Below are 16,642 nucleotides of genomic sequence, written 5' to 3' on the forward strand. Positions count from 1 at the left end.
TGTGATCAATGATAATGCTGTGGTCCAATGACAATTACTACAATTGTGCTACTTATGAATGATGCGGTTGCCATGGGAAATTCGGAGACATGTATTTAGAGAATATTCCTTATTCTCCAATAGAATATACCATTTACAAGATGTACTGCTGCAACTCAGTAAGGCTCTTCTTTCAACCTACAACCTCTTTATCAGTTAGAAGAACAAGGGCAGCTGACGGATGGAAACCCAGCCATCTTTTCCTGGTTCTCCTCTTGACTGGTACCCTATCTCGCTGGGCATGGCCTCCTATGAGAGTCACCCCTAACCTGCTGCGCTCTTAATAGGCCCAGTTGCTCCAGTTTTCTAAAGCTTGTTGCTGCTCTTCTTCCTCTACCTTCCATTATCCAAATGAAACTGGCACTAACAGCACCCATGCTAATCAGACTGATCTTATTGGGGTATGTAAGGCATGCAAAATATCAGACAGAAGCAGCCTTGAAATTTTAAACACTAGTCACAATACAAATAACACAATGGCACATACATCCTCTGGTCCAGAGGGCACAGTGGTTAGCACTGCTGCTTCACAGTGCTAGGGTCCCAGATTCGATTCCCAGCTTGGGTCACTGTCTATGCGGAGTCTGCACATTCTCCCTGTGTCTGCATGGGTTTCCTCCGGTGCTCAGGTTTCCTCCTACAGTCCGAAAGATGTGCCGGTTAGGTGCACAGGCCTTACTAAATTCTCCCTTAGTGTACCCGAACAGGGGCCAGAGGGTGGCGAGTATGGGATTTTCGCAGTAACTTCATTGCAGTGTAAGTAAGCCTGTTTGTGACACTTATAAATAAACTTTTGTTTTTAAACTTTACCTGTGCATTTTATCTGGGGATTTAATGGACCAATCCGACTAGGTTTTACTGGCACGTTGGTCAGTGGGTAGGACTTCTACAATGTTGTATTAAAATGGCATTGCATATTCAGAACTCCAATTTGCATGTTTTCAGTAGCTTACTCTCCACGTCTCACAGCACTTGCCTCTGCCAGGTGCACCCACCAACTCTCAAAATCACACAGTTAAAAAGACAGCCATTAGGAATGGGGTGTTAAAATCATTAAAATCTTTTGTGATTTTAATGTCCCGTCCACTACTGGGGAAGCAAAAAAGGTTAAAATCACCCTTTTATAGGTGCTATTAACAGCTTTTTGGCAGTGCATTGCATTCTAACTGCTGTATCTGTTGGTTAAAACAAAATGTTTCCCATTAATCCCCAGAAAATAGCCTGCCAGGCTATTATCCCCAGCAAAAGAAGAAATCACAGAATGGCAAGCAGTCAGGAATAAAATGATAAAACCATGAGATTGTATCAAGCAACCAAAAAATGTCAGAATGACTGCACTAATTGGCAACATAAGCAGCAAGGTGCTGTAGGTAAGTTTCAGTTTGAGTCAGATGAAGACAAGATGAATACTGATGCTGCCCTCACTGTTGTGGAACAACTTTCTGTTCGAAGCAATGATGGAACCTGTGAGAAATATATTTCTACCAATTGGTAATAAGAGCTAGATAAAAATAATTACTGAGTAAAAAGTCTACCTTTGCACCTTTGGAGCATGGTGGAACAGAACTTGTACCCAGTTATTCTCTTGTCTTAGCAGATAAATAGAGGTTACAAAGAGATAAATAGGGGTTACAAAGAGATAATTTGAGGTTACTAACAAGGAACTGTGTAGAATAGCATACAAAACAATGATACAAATAAAAGACTTTCACAGGAATTAAAATGAACATCAAAAATCTTGCATTAATATACGTCCTTCCTAGGGAAGGAAGTCTGTTGCCCTTACTTCGTCTGGCCTATATGTGGCTCCAGGCTCATAGTAATATGGCTGACTCTTATATGCCCTCTGAATGGTCTAGTAAGCAACTCAGTAGAGTGCAGTTAGTGATGGGCAATGAGAGATGCCCATATCTCGTGAATGAATAAAAGGTAAAAATGGCTGGAATTCTCCCATCCCGCCCGCCACTGGAATTTTAGCAGGGGGGTTGTGGAGAATGTGAACTCCATTGACGGTTGGGTGAGAATTTCTGGCTTTTAGTCAAGTGCAGCTGGAGAATTCCACCCAATATATATCAACAGCAAAACGGCTGAAAGAAATGAGTATCAAAGATTGCCTGCTGCAACTCATCAAGATTTCTTTGATCTTCTAAACCCATAACCTCCACCACCTAGACTGACAAGGGCAGAAGATGCATGGGAACTCCATCATCTATAAGTTCCCCTCCAAGCTGCATACCATCATAATGCGGAACTATATCACCAATGCTTCACTGCGATAGGGTCAAAACCTTGGAAATCTCTTCCAATAGCACTGTGGGCATACCTAGACCAGATGGACTGCAGCCGTTCAAGCAGGTGGCTTACTACCATCGCCTCTTAAGAAAAATTGGTAACAAATCCTGGCCTTTCCAGTGATATTCACATGCCAGAAATTGATTTAAAACATGGAATGCAATTGCTTGTGAGAAAAAAGAAAAAATGAGAGAAGAATCCTCTGAGATCCTGAAATGTATTTGAATACTGTGGAAAATATCATGGCAGAAAGAAAGAAGACTGTTCTGGGGAATTTGTGCACAAAACTGAACCAATTCTCAGCCAAATGTCCAAAGTCCAGAAGTCAGATCAAAGACAAACAGAGGTTAATGGTGACTCTGATGAAGATAGCAGGAGAGTGGAAGACCAGTATACCAAACAAAAAAAGATGTAATGTGTTCATAAGCAGCAAGTTAAAGTTCAGCTGGACTGCATTGATGTCAGCAGTCTTCTATCTAAGAACGAATATTTGGTTTGTGATCCAATTACGAAGAGTTTCAGGATTAGCTGTTCATATTTATATTCAATCAAATAGGAATGATGCCACTGAGGAATAGAAGGGTCATTGTTAAGACCTAGACAAAAAAATCTACAGCATGGAGTTTCTTCTTCATCAGTCATTATCAATTATTGACAACAACAACATGTATTTATATAACACTTTTAACGTGGAAAAATGTTAAAAGGCTACTCACATGAGGATGATCAGACAAAATTGAACATTAAATCAGAGAGAGAAATGTTAGAAGGAGTGACTAAAACCTTGGTCAAAAAAGGTAGTTTTTAAAGACAGTCTCAAAGGAGAAGAGTGATGTGGAGATGGGAGAAGGTAAGGATGAGAATTCTAGATTGTAATGTCTAGATAGCTGAAGACACAAACCAGAATTCTCCAATCTCACGCACACTACTACCGCTGTCAGCGAGAATGGAGAATGTGGCGTTCAGCCAAGTCTCCAGTCACTGCAGCGGGACTGGAGAATCCCAGCTGCAGGGGAAGCCAGGAAATGCTAGCCACAACTACAAAGAGTGGAGAGAAAGAAAGGAGGATACACAAGACTTGGAGGAATGCATATATCACAGAGGATTGTAAAGCTGTATAATCCAGTAAAGAAGGAGCAAGACCATGAGAGGATTGAACTCAAGGTTGTCAATTTAAGGAATTGGGCACAGTAAGAAATCTCACAACATCAGGTTAAAGTCTAACAGGTTTATTTGGTTGCACAAGCTTTCGAAGTGCTGCTTCTTCATCAGGCACTTGATGTTGTGAGACTTTTGACTGGACCTACCTTGCATTAAGTTGATCTTTCTCTGCACCCTAGCTATGACTATAACATTACATTCTGCACTCTCTCCTTTCCTTCTCTATGAACAGTATGCGTTGTCTGTATATGCAAGAAACAATACTTTGCACTGTATACTAATACATGTAACAATAATAAATCAAAACAAATATTTCTACTTTTTATAGTATAGTCACAATATCCACTTTCATAACATGATTTGACTCCACCTCCAGGTGCTGTCAAAATCCATATCTATGCCTTTGTATAGATATGGTCCTGCTCTTGGTGCTAGAGTCATCCAGCAGTCTTGTGCCAGTGACTCACGAGAACATTGCAATCATGGGTGATTTATCAAATCAGAGAAACGTGTTGCATCGACCAAGTACCAGGAAGTCTTCAGCAGAGCAGGAGGTGAGAAGGCACCCTGTAGCTTCAAATTAATTGCAAAAGTCTAAACTCCACAGATGCCAGCCAGAAAACTACCTCCAGCTGTGAAAGACCTTGTCAAAATGCATATTAGCAAACTCACTCATGCATATGTTCTTTCACCAGTCAGCAATCCTGGCTAACTAGACCTGTCCTCTGATGCCAGTCATGAAAGAAAATAATAAAATCCGCATGGTGTATTGATTAAAAAAAGCTGCTGAGGAATGCCCTCAAACGTAATCACTGCTTACTTATCTATCTGAAAAGTTAAAAAAACCTGTGCTCTGGTTATAGACAGAATGGATTTTAGTCAGCAGTATTTGCTAAGGAACTGAATCAGTTGACTATCTTTTCAGGGTTGTCTGATACACCAGGTTGAGGGTAGCTTTTGCCATCATTCTAGCCCCTGATGAATTTGAGGGAAGGCTTCACTCGGCATTTAAAATCTGAAGGGAGTCAGTGTCAGTTTAGCACATGTTACAGAGGAACAAGGTCATGATCAGAAACTAGAAGCTCCGATAAAACAGTATCAACAAAAAGATGTCAAATTACACAAAAGAAAAGTAGTTCAGGGACAAAAATTGAAGTAAAGCTTTATTGCACCTTCACCAGTGTCTCTCTGTCCTTTTTATAAGAGACTGTTCACATTCACTCCAAGTGTGGTTGAACCAAAGTTCCACACAAGTTGAAAATAACTTCTCTACACTTTTTGAAATGAATCCCACTGCTTTGCTGTATTCTATGATCTCATTAACCTACAGTGAACATTTATTGACCTGTGCACAGGAATCAACAAAATGGCAGTGGCTGAAAGAAGGCACTGAGCAGATGGAGAGATGGAGCCCGTATGGTGGTCACGGATGTTGGGGCAGTCTTGTCTGGTTTGGCTGCATCAACTGAAGCTCGGGAGTGCCAAATACATCACTTGTCTCCCTATTATTATTTTTCCCAGGTTGGTTCTTAGGCCATCACTGAATCTGTGAGTGTATGGCCTTGTAGATCAGAGGCGTTATGTTGGAGCCATTGCTGTTCAATAGGGGTTGGAATATCTCTATACAGCGGCGTGTTGGGCCAGCAAAGTGGGTGGTCGCCTTGACCTGGAGAAATAGCAGGATATTAAGAATAGCCAAGTTTCCACCAACTGACTGTGATCCTCCAGGATCAGAGAGCATTCTTAAACTCCATATTTGTATTATTTCCATTCCCTGCAAAATATCATCGCTGTCTGGTATGACAGGGTGGCACGGTGGCACAGTGGTTAGCATTGCTGCCTCTCAGCACCAAGGGCCTGGGTTGATTCCCGGCTTGGGTCACTGTCTGTGGGAATCTGCACATTCGCCCTGTGTCTGCATGAGTTTCCTCCGTATGCTCCAGTTTCCTCCTATAGTCCCGAGAGATGTGCTAGTTAGGTGCATTGGCCATACTAAATTCTCCATCAGTGTCCTCAAACAGGCGCCCGACTGTGGCAAGAAAGGGATTTTTGCAGTAACTTCATAGCAGTGTTAATGTAAGCCTACTTGTGACACTAATAAATTTTAAAGCTTTAAAAAAGGAAGACAATCTGAAGGATGCAGTTATATCACCAATAGAGACGTGGGGGCGATCTTCCAACCTCGCTGCACCTAGCGCAGATCACGCCAATCCCAGAAAATAACATGTGGGCCTAAAGATCAGTTCCACGCCTGCTGCCAAAAGATGTCTGGTCTCTTTCTGCTGGCACTAACAGGACAGCAAGTTATAAGGAGAGGCTGGATAGACTGGGACTTTTTTCCCTGGAGCGTAGGAGGTTGAGGGCTGATCTTATAGAGGTCTATGAAATAATGAGGGGCACAGACAGTCAACTTCTTTTCCCAAAGGTAGGGGAGTCTAAAACTAGAGGGCATAGGTTTAAGGTGAGAGGGAAGAGATATAAAAGGGTCCAGAGGGGCAATTTTTTCACATAGACGGTGATGAGTGCCTGTAACAAGCTGCCAGAGGTAGTCGTCGAGGCAGGTAAATTTTGTTTTTTAAAAAGCATTTCGAACAGTTACATGGGTAAGATGGGTATAGAGGGATATGGACCAAATGGGGACAACTGGGACTAGCTTACTGTTAAAAACTGGGTGGCATAGACAAGTTGGGCTGAAGGGCCTGTTTCCAAGCTGTAAACCTCTATGACTCTAAGATTAAAAACTATTGAGGAGCAAAAGATAGGCTGATGCAGGTGCCATCCAATTTCTTTGCACTTCAATGTTGAGACATGAGCTGAACACAAAGAATGGATGTAAAGGAGAACAGTTGTACTGTTAGGAGCATGAAGACTCATTGAAGACAAGTCAGAATCCAAGACTGATTTTGACCAACATGAGAATTACTTTAATGCCATCTAATAAAGGTCAGTGAGAAATAGAAATGAAACTGAGAAGCTGCAGCAGCAGGGGAGGCTGGTATTAACTATTCAATGCCAATAAAACCTGGGAGAAAAGTAAAGTATAATCAGTTTGAAGCAGCTGGATGCAGCCATCCCATAGGTTTTGACCATGAGTCTGAATTCTTTCCAACTGGCTCACTGACTGATGAAAAATTTATGGCTCATTTGCATGCTATGATATTACAAATGAAGTTATAGGAGACAATGGACCACCATCTAACTTAGAAGTAGTTGTACAGCCTTTCTCGTCACAAGATCATTAAGCTGTCTAGGATATGAAATTGGGCTGGTGCCAGCGCAGTGGCTGCCCGGATGTGAAAAAAAGGCATATGCAGTACTTCAGGCCACTTGCCAAGTGATCCAAGTGGCATCCCGTGCTGTACATGGTGCTACCATGGGTGTGCCATGTGTGCGTGCGGCAGAAATTTTCACAGTAGAAAGATTGTGATGTCAAACAGCTGTTCCAGCTGCACTGTGATGCAGAGCAATGCCAGCAGCGCCATAATGGCTGAGATTATTTGTGAAGGCCCCATCTTTTCAACCTTCTCCCTCGCCTGGGTGTGCTGATCCTCAGATTAAACCACCACCTCGAAGGGGACAGCAGCCTACGGTCAGCTGGGACTATGGCAATTTTACCTTTTTTATCAGTTGCATTGATGCACGTCCTGGAAAATTGGACCCTGGATTCAGGCATCCAACTTACAGATAAAGGAGTCGATTGTCCCAGCCTGCTGAGCTGCTTTTGTAGTGCAGCGGGCTGGCACTCACTCTAGCGGAGGCCGTTTCCTGGGCTCCCCACTGGGTGCCACGGCCTCCCGGAGATTCCGACAGCTGGATTTCTATTGCCGTCAACTCTGTGTTGGAAATCAGCGCGGAGCTGCATAATGTATGCAAGCCCTCATTTTGATGTAATTTAAATGCAATTAGCAGGCCTGGAATTGAAATCTCCAGGCCTTCTAGCCTCTCCTCCCATCACCAGGAGTGCTTCACTCCAGTGAGGTTTAGTATAGCTCCCCACTTGTGGGGAGCTGGCAGCCCAATCCTGCTGGAGTGAAGCAGGGGAGCAATTGAGAGTCCCCAGAGTGTCCAGCACCAGGAGGGGGGTGCCCCTGGGCATTGCCACCTTGGTCATTCCAGCCTGGGCCCATGGCAAGGGTCAAAGTGCCAATGTCTAGGGGGCAGCTTGGCATCGCCCACCGGCATCGGGCAGTGCATGGAGCCAATGGGGATGTAGCCGGGGTCTTTGGGGGCTAATCTGTGGGGATGGGTGGTCCTGCTGCCACTCTGCATTTTGGGCTGAGTGATGGAAGGAGGGAGGCCAGTGGTCGGGATTGACCATCAGGGTGGGGTAGGCAGCCTGCTCAGAGAGGTGGGGGTCAGGACTGCAAGTGGTGGAGATCGAGTCTGCAGGAAGAATGGGAGTGAGGAGGGAGGCCGAGGTTGGCCCGGGCATGTTCAGGAGGGCCAGTGATTGGGCCATGGGGGGAGGGGAGGTGAGAGGGCTGGCGATGTGGGTGTCACAGGGCGAGCCAGCGATTGAACTGGCCAACAATTGGGAGGCCAATCTGACAGATCGGCGCAGGCACAGTGGCCCCTTGGTGCTATGCTGCCAGCCTCTCAGCAGGATTAGGCTCTGCCCACAGATTTTGGTCTGATTTGCACGCGTGCACTCTGCAGTGCACTGAGTGTGGGAGATTCATTTTGAAAATCCCACTGAAAAATCAACGGGATTTACTCCAGTTTTACACAATTTCGACATTAGACTTTTTTTGGGAGAATCGCCCCAAAGTGTCTTTGACGTAATTCTGTTCTGGAAACAATTTAGTATTATAAAGTCTTTTTGAGGGTGTTTTGGTGAGTTGATGGATTTGGCATCCAGACAGCAAGGAAAAGGGAGTTTTTTCACCTATCCACCATGATGACCAACCATCCTGTCTTGTTTATGGGATCGGTCCATAATTTCACTGATTGTTCCATGTCCTGTATTTTTTTCTTCCCGGTGCAGCATTTGTCCCGTATTTTTAAAGCTTTGCTTGGGCAGAGATCTAGGAGACTCCTGGAGCCTCATCTTGCAGCTCCAGGGCTCCTTGTTATTTGGGTATTCTCTCTGTCCTTCTCCTGTCATTGGAGCCTCCAGAGAGCAGCCCAAATGAAGGTGGCAGATTTGAATCCAGCTACAGTGTAAGGAATTTAATCCAAATGATTTAACATTTGTTTGTTTATGTTTATCCTTAAATATATTCTTGCTACAGCTCACAGGCACTGCAAATACTTTTACAAAGTATATTAAGCTCCCACCGCACCCCTTTAGGTGTTACCAAGGGGAGGTTGATTCCTTCTCTGAGAACTAACGCTCAAAGAGGAGTACCTCACCTCATAATCTGTTAAAGTATGTGAGAAATATTATGATCTGCTCTTCAGCAACTTTTAGTGGTTAAATCAAAATAACTACCTGAGACACTCTATAAAATCAACAAGTAGCACTTTATTTATCTAACTAACAGTGAACAGGTTACCTAAAGTATTAACAAACTGAATAAAACACAATTCTAATGGAATGTTGTTTAGATAAATACAATTTCCATTCATTAAAAAAAAGAATATTTAGTTGCTCTAAATTACAACAAGATTTTATCTTCCAGAATCTTTCTGCTATCTAGAACCTGTGTCTTCTTTTGCTATCTTCGCTATCGAGATGAAGCTTTCTTTTAAGACATAAATGAGCAGTGGCAGAGAGCAGTTGCTGGCTGTCCCTCTCTCTCTCTCGCCCCCTCTTTAAAGCTGTGAGCTGTGGCAAGTGCTTTTCTCCAATTTGCGCCACTGCCTCGCATCTCTTATATCCCTGATGACATACCAGCATCCCCACAATAGAATTTGTTCCAGGTTACCAAACATCAAATTTAAATCTAATAGGTTGCTGGTAGCTAAGCGCCTAGTTTAAAGTGATTGGGCAAAATTCAAAAACAGCCTGTTATCTTGGCAACACTACTGCCTGGCCTTTGGTACAGTGTTTCACTTTGGGCTCTGTGTCCTTGGTAGAGAAGGCAATTTTAGCAGGCAATTTTACAAATACCAACTTCGCAACACAACTCCAGCAGTATGACTTATCTGGAAAATCTTTCCCACACAGGACTTCAACACAAACTCCACCTGGACAAAAGACAGAAAATCACTGGACATGACAAACAAGTATTTGGTTTCAAACTCAATCCAACAGCTACCTGGTTTGAACCTTCCAAGGAAAGAGTAATCCACTCTCAACAGGTTCAGGACCGGTCACAGCCTTTGCTTAGCCAATCTCCACAAGTGAGGCATTAGTGCCAGTCCCGTGTGTGCCTGTGAGAGAGAGCAAACTATGCACCACATCACGGAAGAGTGTCTAATTCACAGGTTCAGCGGAGGCCTATCCGCACTCAATATAGCAGGCAGAACAAACTGCTTAGGGACTTTGTATTTGCTAAATAAATGTTACAAATGGCCATTGAGTCAAATGACAAAGGGGCAAACACTGTTTAAAAATGCTGAAATGTAAAAATAAAGCAACAGGCCAGCAAGATAGTAATTCTTATTTTTCTAAACTGCTGCAATACCCCAAGTGAGAAATTGGGCAGCATACCAGTAGAACGACAGATAAAATAAGGTACTTTCCTCTTGAAAGCTGACTTCTCAGCAAGGGGTAAGTAATGTAAAAGTCAAGTTGCAGTTGATAAAAGACAAACATGTTCAGAAAAAAGGAACAGTTGTTAGAATTCACCCAAAAGAGGAAAGGAAATGGATGCGATGAAAAAGCACAACAGTAAGTGGATGTCAAATCCTGCGATAATAACCTTTGTCTCATTCCATTCTCATTTAACACTCACTCTCACACACAGTGCATGACACATTACTGCTGTTTTCAGAAGAATCTATTGTCACTTGCACAAGTCATCTGACATTGGTTCTTTTAAAAACAAAACATTCTGGAAATACTCAGCGGGTCAGGAATCTGTAGCGAGAAACGGTTAACAGCCAGAATGTTCTGCCCAATCAAGGAAGGACCTGAGCAGGCCTGAAAATCTGGTGAGTTGGCCCCTGGATTGATGCCCGACACCTTACCACCTTCAACAGAAGTGAATTCTGACTGGGAAGGCCCATGGCTGATCTTCTTGCTGCCTCCACTGGAGTGCCTTAAGTGACCAATTAGTGACTTCCACTGCAAGCTTCTCAGGTCCAGGTGGGCCTGCTGATATGCAGCCTCCATGACTAATAAAATTGTTGAGTTGCATGTCAGCCAGAGATAGAGTGCGGTTTCCTCAATCTACACTGATCTGTGCGTGACTGAGGACATGAGACCGGGGAATGGCCGCTGACAGCCACCCCCTGCCTTTGCTGCCAACCTCCAATGTCCTCCATCCCCCTGCAACCCCCAACCCAACAGCACATACCTTTTTCCCTCGGTCGTCAAGCTATCCTAGGACTCTGGTGAGTGTTATCCCAGAAACAGCCATGGTCTCCTCCATGGCACTGCCAAGTGCAAAAGATGCCAGCCTCTGATTGGCAGCAGCTCTTGGCAGGCCTTCTCTGGGTCCTCAGTCTGGAGGAAGGCCAACAGCTGTTCATTTAATTGCCTGATGGGCAAAAGACACAATGGTCCTTCCTCCTCAGAGACTGTGTAGTCTCTCACTGCTTTATCAAGCAGCACATAAGCACCCATCATAGAATCAATACAGTACAGAAGATTCACCCAACCTTTCAGTGGCGCTGGCATGGAAGGTGGCATCAACAGATACAGAGAGACTGAGAGAATGGAATGGTGTCCTCACAGGAAGCAGGGTGTGAGCTAACTAATCATTATGAATGTGAAAATTGGCCAGCATTTTGTGGAAATGAGAAGATATTCCTCGAATAGCAAACATATCAAGTTGTTAGCCAATTTGCACTTCTTCGCTGTTGGTTTCAGCAGCTTGCATTTAATCTCCCCATCAGTTTCATCAAGTTGCTTCATTTGCACATTAATTGCCAATTCAAGTTACTACAGAAAGTGAAGTTTAGTGATTAACAGAGTAATTACCTTTCAACAATGTGGTAATTAGTGATGACTGCCAATCAACCTCTTCGTCCCAGAAAAATGAACTACTTAAAGAATGGAGGTAGGGAATTGTTGTTGGAGATTTTTTTTTGAAAAAAATATTCTTGTTGTTTCATTTTTTTTAAACGATCTCTCATTCTCTTTCAATGCCTTTTAGCTTTGACAAAGGGTCGTCAGGACTCGAAATGTCAGCTTTTTTCTCTCCTTACAGATGCTGCCAGACCTGCTGAGATTTACCAGCATTTTCTCTTTTGCTTTCACTTTCATTATTCCTCGTTTTGTTCCTGATTTGTCATTGCATTCACTCACTCTAATTCACCGCCCTCAGGCCTGCCTCTATTTGTTTCACAGCCACAGGTTAAGGACCTATCCCACTGATCCTGCCATTCACCAAGGTCACTGTTCCCCTGTTGTTATCAGCTCACACCACAGGCAGCTTTGCAAGCTGAAGGATACATGCTGTGGTGGCCGAGAGGTTATGGTGATGGGCTGTTAATCAACTGTGCTTTCCGCACGTGTGTTTGAATCTCGTTGGGAATCTATTGTGTCTCTGCATTGATCCACTTGCTGAAGGAATCTGACAACTTTCCATATCTTGGTTTAATGTTTTGAGTCTCATTTGTCACTTGATTTTGTTTCGGATGGTTTCCCCTTTAAGGGGCTGCCCCTGTAATTTTTGTCCCTCAGTTCATTCCAATTGCTTTATCTGATCTAATTCAAAAAGAGTTGCAAGTTGAATGGCACAGAAATCTTGTCTAACTAAGCAGGGACATCACAAAGTTACTCTACAAATTCTTGTAAGCTTGCATCTTATTCTCAAGTAATTCATTTCAAATAATTCACTCCAAAGGTGTGTGAGCTAGGTTGATTGGTCATGCTGAATTGACCCTTAGTGTCAGGGGAATTAGCAGGGTAAATATGTGGGGTTATGGGATAGGGCCTGGGTGGGATTGTTGTCAGTGCAGTGCAGACTTGATGGGCTGAATGGCCTCCTTCTGCGGTGTAAGGATTCTATGATTTGGCCTGAGTTTTTAACAAAAGGCTGCTCATTCTGTGTTAAAGGAAACAAGAGTAATAGTTTCCTACTATGTCTCAAAGTAAAATTGTAACTGTCCCTTAACTAAGTACTGTAATTCACCAGAATTCAGAGAATAATAGATATATTTTTTAAATGTACTTTATTAAATGCGTTTGGTGAAACATTTTTAGGAAAAAGATTCAGAATGTTTTGCATCATTTTTGCCATGGCTGGAATATTTTAATCTGTTTTCATTGCCACTTGTATACTTGTAATGATAAAAGATTTTCATGAAGGTAATCTTTCGTTTTAAGTAATATCTAAATTGGCTATACAAATATATAAGGTGTCGTGTTTACATGAAATTTCCTTTGGAAAGTCTATCTATGAATGATGGTGATGCAGTTTCGAAAGTAGCCCAAATACATCAGGAGGAAGAAATCAAGAACTATTCTATTGGAGTCACAACACCACAATGAGTGGGAGCAGGCAGGCGGGGGGGCGAGGAGTTAAAAATCAAACACATCACACAAAATAACCACGACCATTGTGTACATTCCTGCCACATTTTTACAGCACTGGGTTGCATGGTGTGTCATCTTCTGAGGGGTGGTACAGTTCATTACAATGTTTAAATCAAGGACTCTTACAGTGCACTCGGGAATTCCATTTAAATTTAGTGGTTGTCCAGCAGCCAGGTTTCCCAAGGCTCAGGAAGCTTCTTCTTCCATTCTCCAGCCACAAGCACATGTGGCCCACACCGCCACGATAGGACAATGAAGGCGGATCTAAATTCATCTCTGGATCAGGGATTGAACCCAATGCTGTTGGCACAAACTGATTCACACTGCTTCTCCAGGAAATCGTGTTCGAAAAGCTTCAATCAGGTCCTGCTGTTAATTTCCAGATACTCCTCCTCCTTTTCAACCTCTTGTAATATCAGGGCCATTGATACATTTAAATTTTTTTAAAGTTTATTAGTCACAAGTAAGGTTTACATTAACACTGTGATGAAGTTACTGTGAAATCCCCCTAGTCACCACACTCCGGTGCCTATTTGGGTCAATGCACCTAACCAGCATGTCTTTCAGACTGTGGGTGGAAACCGGAGCACCCAGAAGAAACTCACACAGACACGAGGAGAACATACAAATTCCACACAGACAATGACCCAAGTCAGGAATCGAACCTGGGTCCTTGGCGCTGTGAGGCAGCAATGCTAACCATTGTGTCACCGTGCTGCCCACAAAGTGACCCTCAATGAAGAATAACATGATTACTATCATCAAGGACTTGCAGGGATCCAATTTAAAGAGTTACAATGACCTTTGCATCCTGTTGGAACTGCCATTGATTTACTTTAGCCTCGGTGTTGCACATACATTTTTACAGAGGTAGGAATAATGGGCAGAATTTTACAGAGCTTGAGCAAGTGCACCCGATCAGAACTCACGTGGAATTGCACAGGGTGCGTGCTCCGACAACATGGCATCCACATAAGTTGTTTTGGTTGGCGATAACATGCAAGAGTCACCTGCAATTATAAGGGCAATGAACACATTCAGCATGTAACTGGCCCTAACATTATGGAGTCCATGCGCCAAGTGTAAAAACACACGGGCCAATCAATTAGGCAGTGTTCACAGTATTTCAATATTCTTGATCCAAATGGGATAAAATATCTGGGATGAAATAGAATTTTTAAAAACTACTTGATCGTTGAGGTGGTAACGTGAGTAAAGTTTAGTATATCAGTATCACAATTAGGCTTACATTAACACTGCATTGAAGTTACTGTGAAAATCCTCTGGTTGCCACACTCTGGCGCCTGTTCAGGTACACTGAGGAAGAATTTAGTGTGGCCCAATGCATCTAACCAGCATGTCTTTCAGACTGTGGGAGGAAACTGGAGCACCTGGAGGAAACCCATGCAGACACAGGGAGAACGTGCAGACTCCACACAGACAGTGACCCAAACCAGGAATTATACCTGGGTTCTTGGTGCTGTGAGTCAGTACTGCTAACCACTGTGCCACCCCAATTGCTTGATTCTGCACTTTAGGGAGTTTGTAGCATTTATTGCAATGAATGTCACTGGAGCAATACTGTAGCCCCTGAGGCAGCTGTCAGCCTTCAGGGCTTGTATTAGAATCACCCACCTACACCATCGTTTCTCATGGTGCCTACTCTGCCCAACCTGATAGCACTCAGTCTTTCTCAGCATGTTTTTCATACTGGACGTCCATTCATTGGGCCATCCGGGCTGATCGAGCGCATGGGCCTAACGACTGAAAATTTAAGGCCAAGGTGTATGAAGAAAAATGGAATTAGACGATTGAGGCCCAAATAGTGAATAAAAATGCTGAGTGTCTGACTTAAAACAGTCAGGTCCATTTGATTTTGCTAAGCTAAATTCATGGTAGTTGGAGAGACGTGAATGGATTAGTCAAGCCTTGGGCTGCCGGATAAAATGATGAGGGACACTGTTGGGAAGGAAAAAACAGGGGAATATAAATGGATCAAAGGTTTCAATCAGTCTCACTCCCCTGCAAAAAATGCTTAATTTCAAAACAGTGTTCAATAGCCTTGAGTATAATTTTTCATCCTTCTGTCTATAGCAGCCAGGCACATGGTCTATGGAGGATACTGAAAGCATTTTGTGAAAACACACAAGTGAATTGTAGTCAATCTCGTGAGTGGAAATGAAAACCACATTTCACTGGGAGGCATTCAGAATTTCAAGTGGCTTTGAAAATTAACCATTTCTTGATGTTTTAGGAAAGGATCAGAAAGGATTATGATTTAGTGATGTTGACCACAGGGGGCAGTTTTCACCAAACAGTAGTAAAAAAAACACAGAGTTTCATCTCATGGAAACAATAATCAGTTGAGGGGTCTGGCAAGTGGCCAGGCCAATATTACACTTTATCAAAACATCAAAGCTGCCTGAGTCTAAATAACAACGCAAACTACCTAAATTCAAGCACTATGAAAAATCCAAATTGATGGACTGACGAAGTGTGTAGCACAGTGGTTAGCACTACTGCCTCACAGGGCCAGGGGCCCAGGTTCAATTCTGGCCTTGGGCGACTGTCTGTGTGGAGCTTGCACATCAGAACAGAATAGAATCGTGGAATCCTTACTGTGCAGAAGGAGGCCATTTAGCCCATTGAGTCTGCAATGACAGCAATCCCATCCAGACCCTACCTCCGTAACACCATGGATTTACTCTGCTCATCCCTTGATACAATTTACCATGGCCAATCTACTAATCTGCACATCCTTGGAGTGTGGGAGGAAGTCAGAGTACCTGGAGGAAACCCTCACAGACTCAGGGAGAATGTGCAAACAGTCAAGGCAGGAATCGAACCTGGGCCCCTGACGCTGTGAGGCAGCAGTGCTAATCATTGTGCCACCCTTTATCTGTCAGAGTTTCTTCGGGGTGCTCTGATTTCCTGCCAACTTCCAAAAATGTGCGGGTTAGGTGGATTGGCTGTGATAAATTTCCCCTTAGCGTCAAAAAAATTAACGGGTTAAATATGTGGGGTGGTCGAATGGCCTCTTTCTGCACTGTCAGGATTCTATGACTATCAACACTTTAAAAGGTTATGTCGCTATGAATGCAAGATGACAAAAGATTGTGATGTTTTAAACTGTTTAATGAAAAGTAAAATGGAGTGGTGAAGGGGGTCATGTGACCTATCTGACAATAAATCTCTTCGCTGTTACTGGAAGCAGAGGTGTTCCAGTCAAGGGTCTTGCCGATCGAAGTGTGAAGTTCTCAACTGGAAACAGAAGCAAAGACTGACAGTGAATAGACTTGTAATCTGCAGGCTATCTGAGGCAGAAGAGAAGAGAGAGACAGGGGAGGAAAGCACGGCAGTTACTGTGGTCGGCAGAGGTAGGAGAAGCTGCGAGTTTTCTGCCAGCTCTAAAGCAGGATGAGGGATGGAAGAGGGCCTCTAGTTGAAGAGACATCTTTCGTAGCCACCGAAAGAATCTGAGAGGTTCACCCTGCCATGGCCGCGGGGAGGAAGAGGAATCATCAGAGCAAATGTTACTGCTGGTAGTGGATTTGGAAACTC

At 43.5% G+C, this 16,642-nt stretch overlaps 1 protein-coding gene across 3 annotated transcripts in view; it reads right to left on the reverse strand.

Moving 5' to 3' along the window:
• Nucleotides 1-16,642, reverse strand: part of mmp16a (matrix metallopeptidase 16a (membrane-inserted)) — a 220,893-nt gene that overhangs the window by 178,435 nt on the left and 25,816 nt on the right. Inside the window, exon 1 of one of the 3 annotated variants that reach the window (XM_080194373.1) lies at nt 14,011-14,067. The exons of the other annotated variants lie outside the window; for them this stretch is intronic. Within the exon in view, the coding sequence (XP_080050499.1) occupies nt 14,011-14,055 (45 nt within the window). The 5' untranslated portion in view covers nt 14,056-14,067. Of the gene's footprint in view, nt 1-14,010; nt 14,068-16,642 lie in introns of those variants that run through there. 3 annotated transcript variants of the gene reach the window in all.

Source organism: Carcharhinus amblyrhynchos, chromosome 8 (genome assembly GCF_965287045.1).
Source record: "Carcharhinus amblyrhynchos chromosome 8, sCarAmb.v2.hapA, whole genome shotgun sequence".
Lineage (NCBI taxonomy): Eukaryota > Metazoa > Chordata > Chondrichthyes > Carcharhiniformes > Carcharhinidae > Carcharhinus > Carcharhinus amblyrhynchos.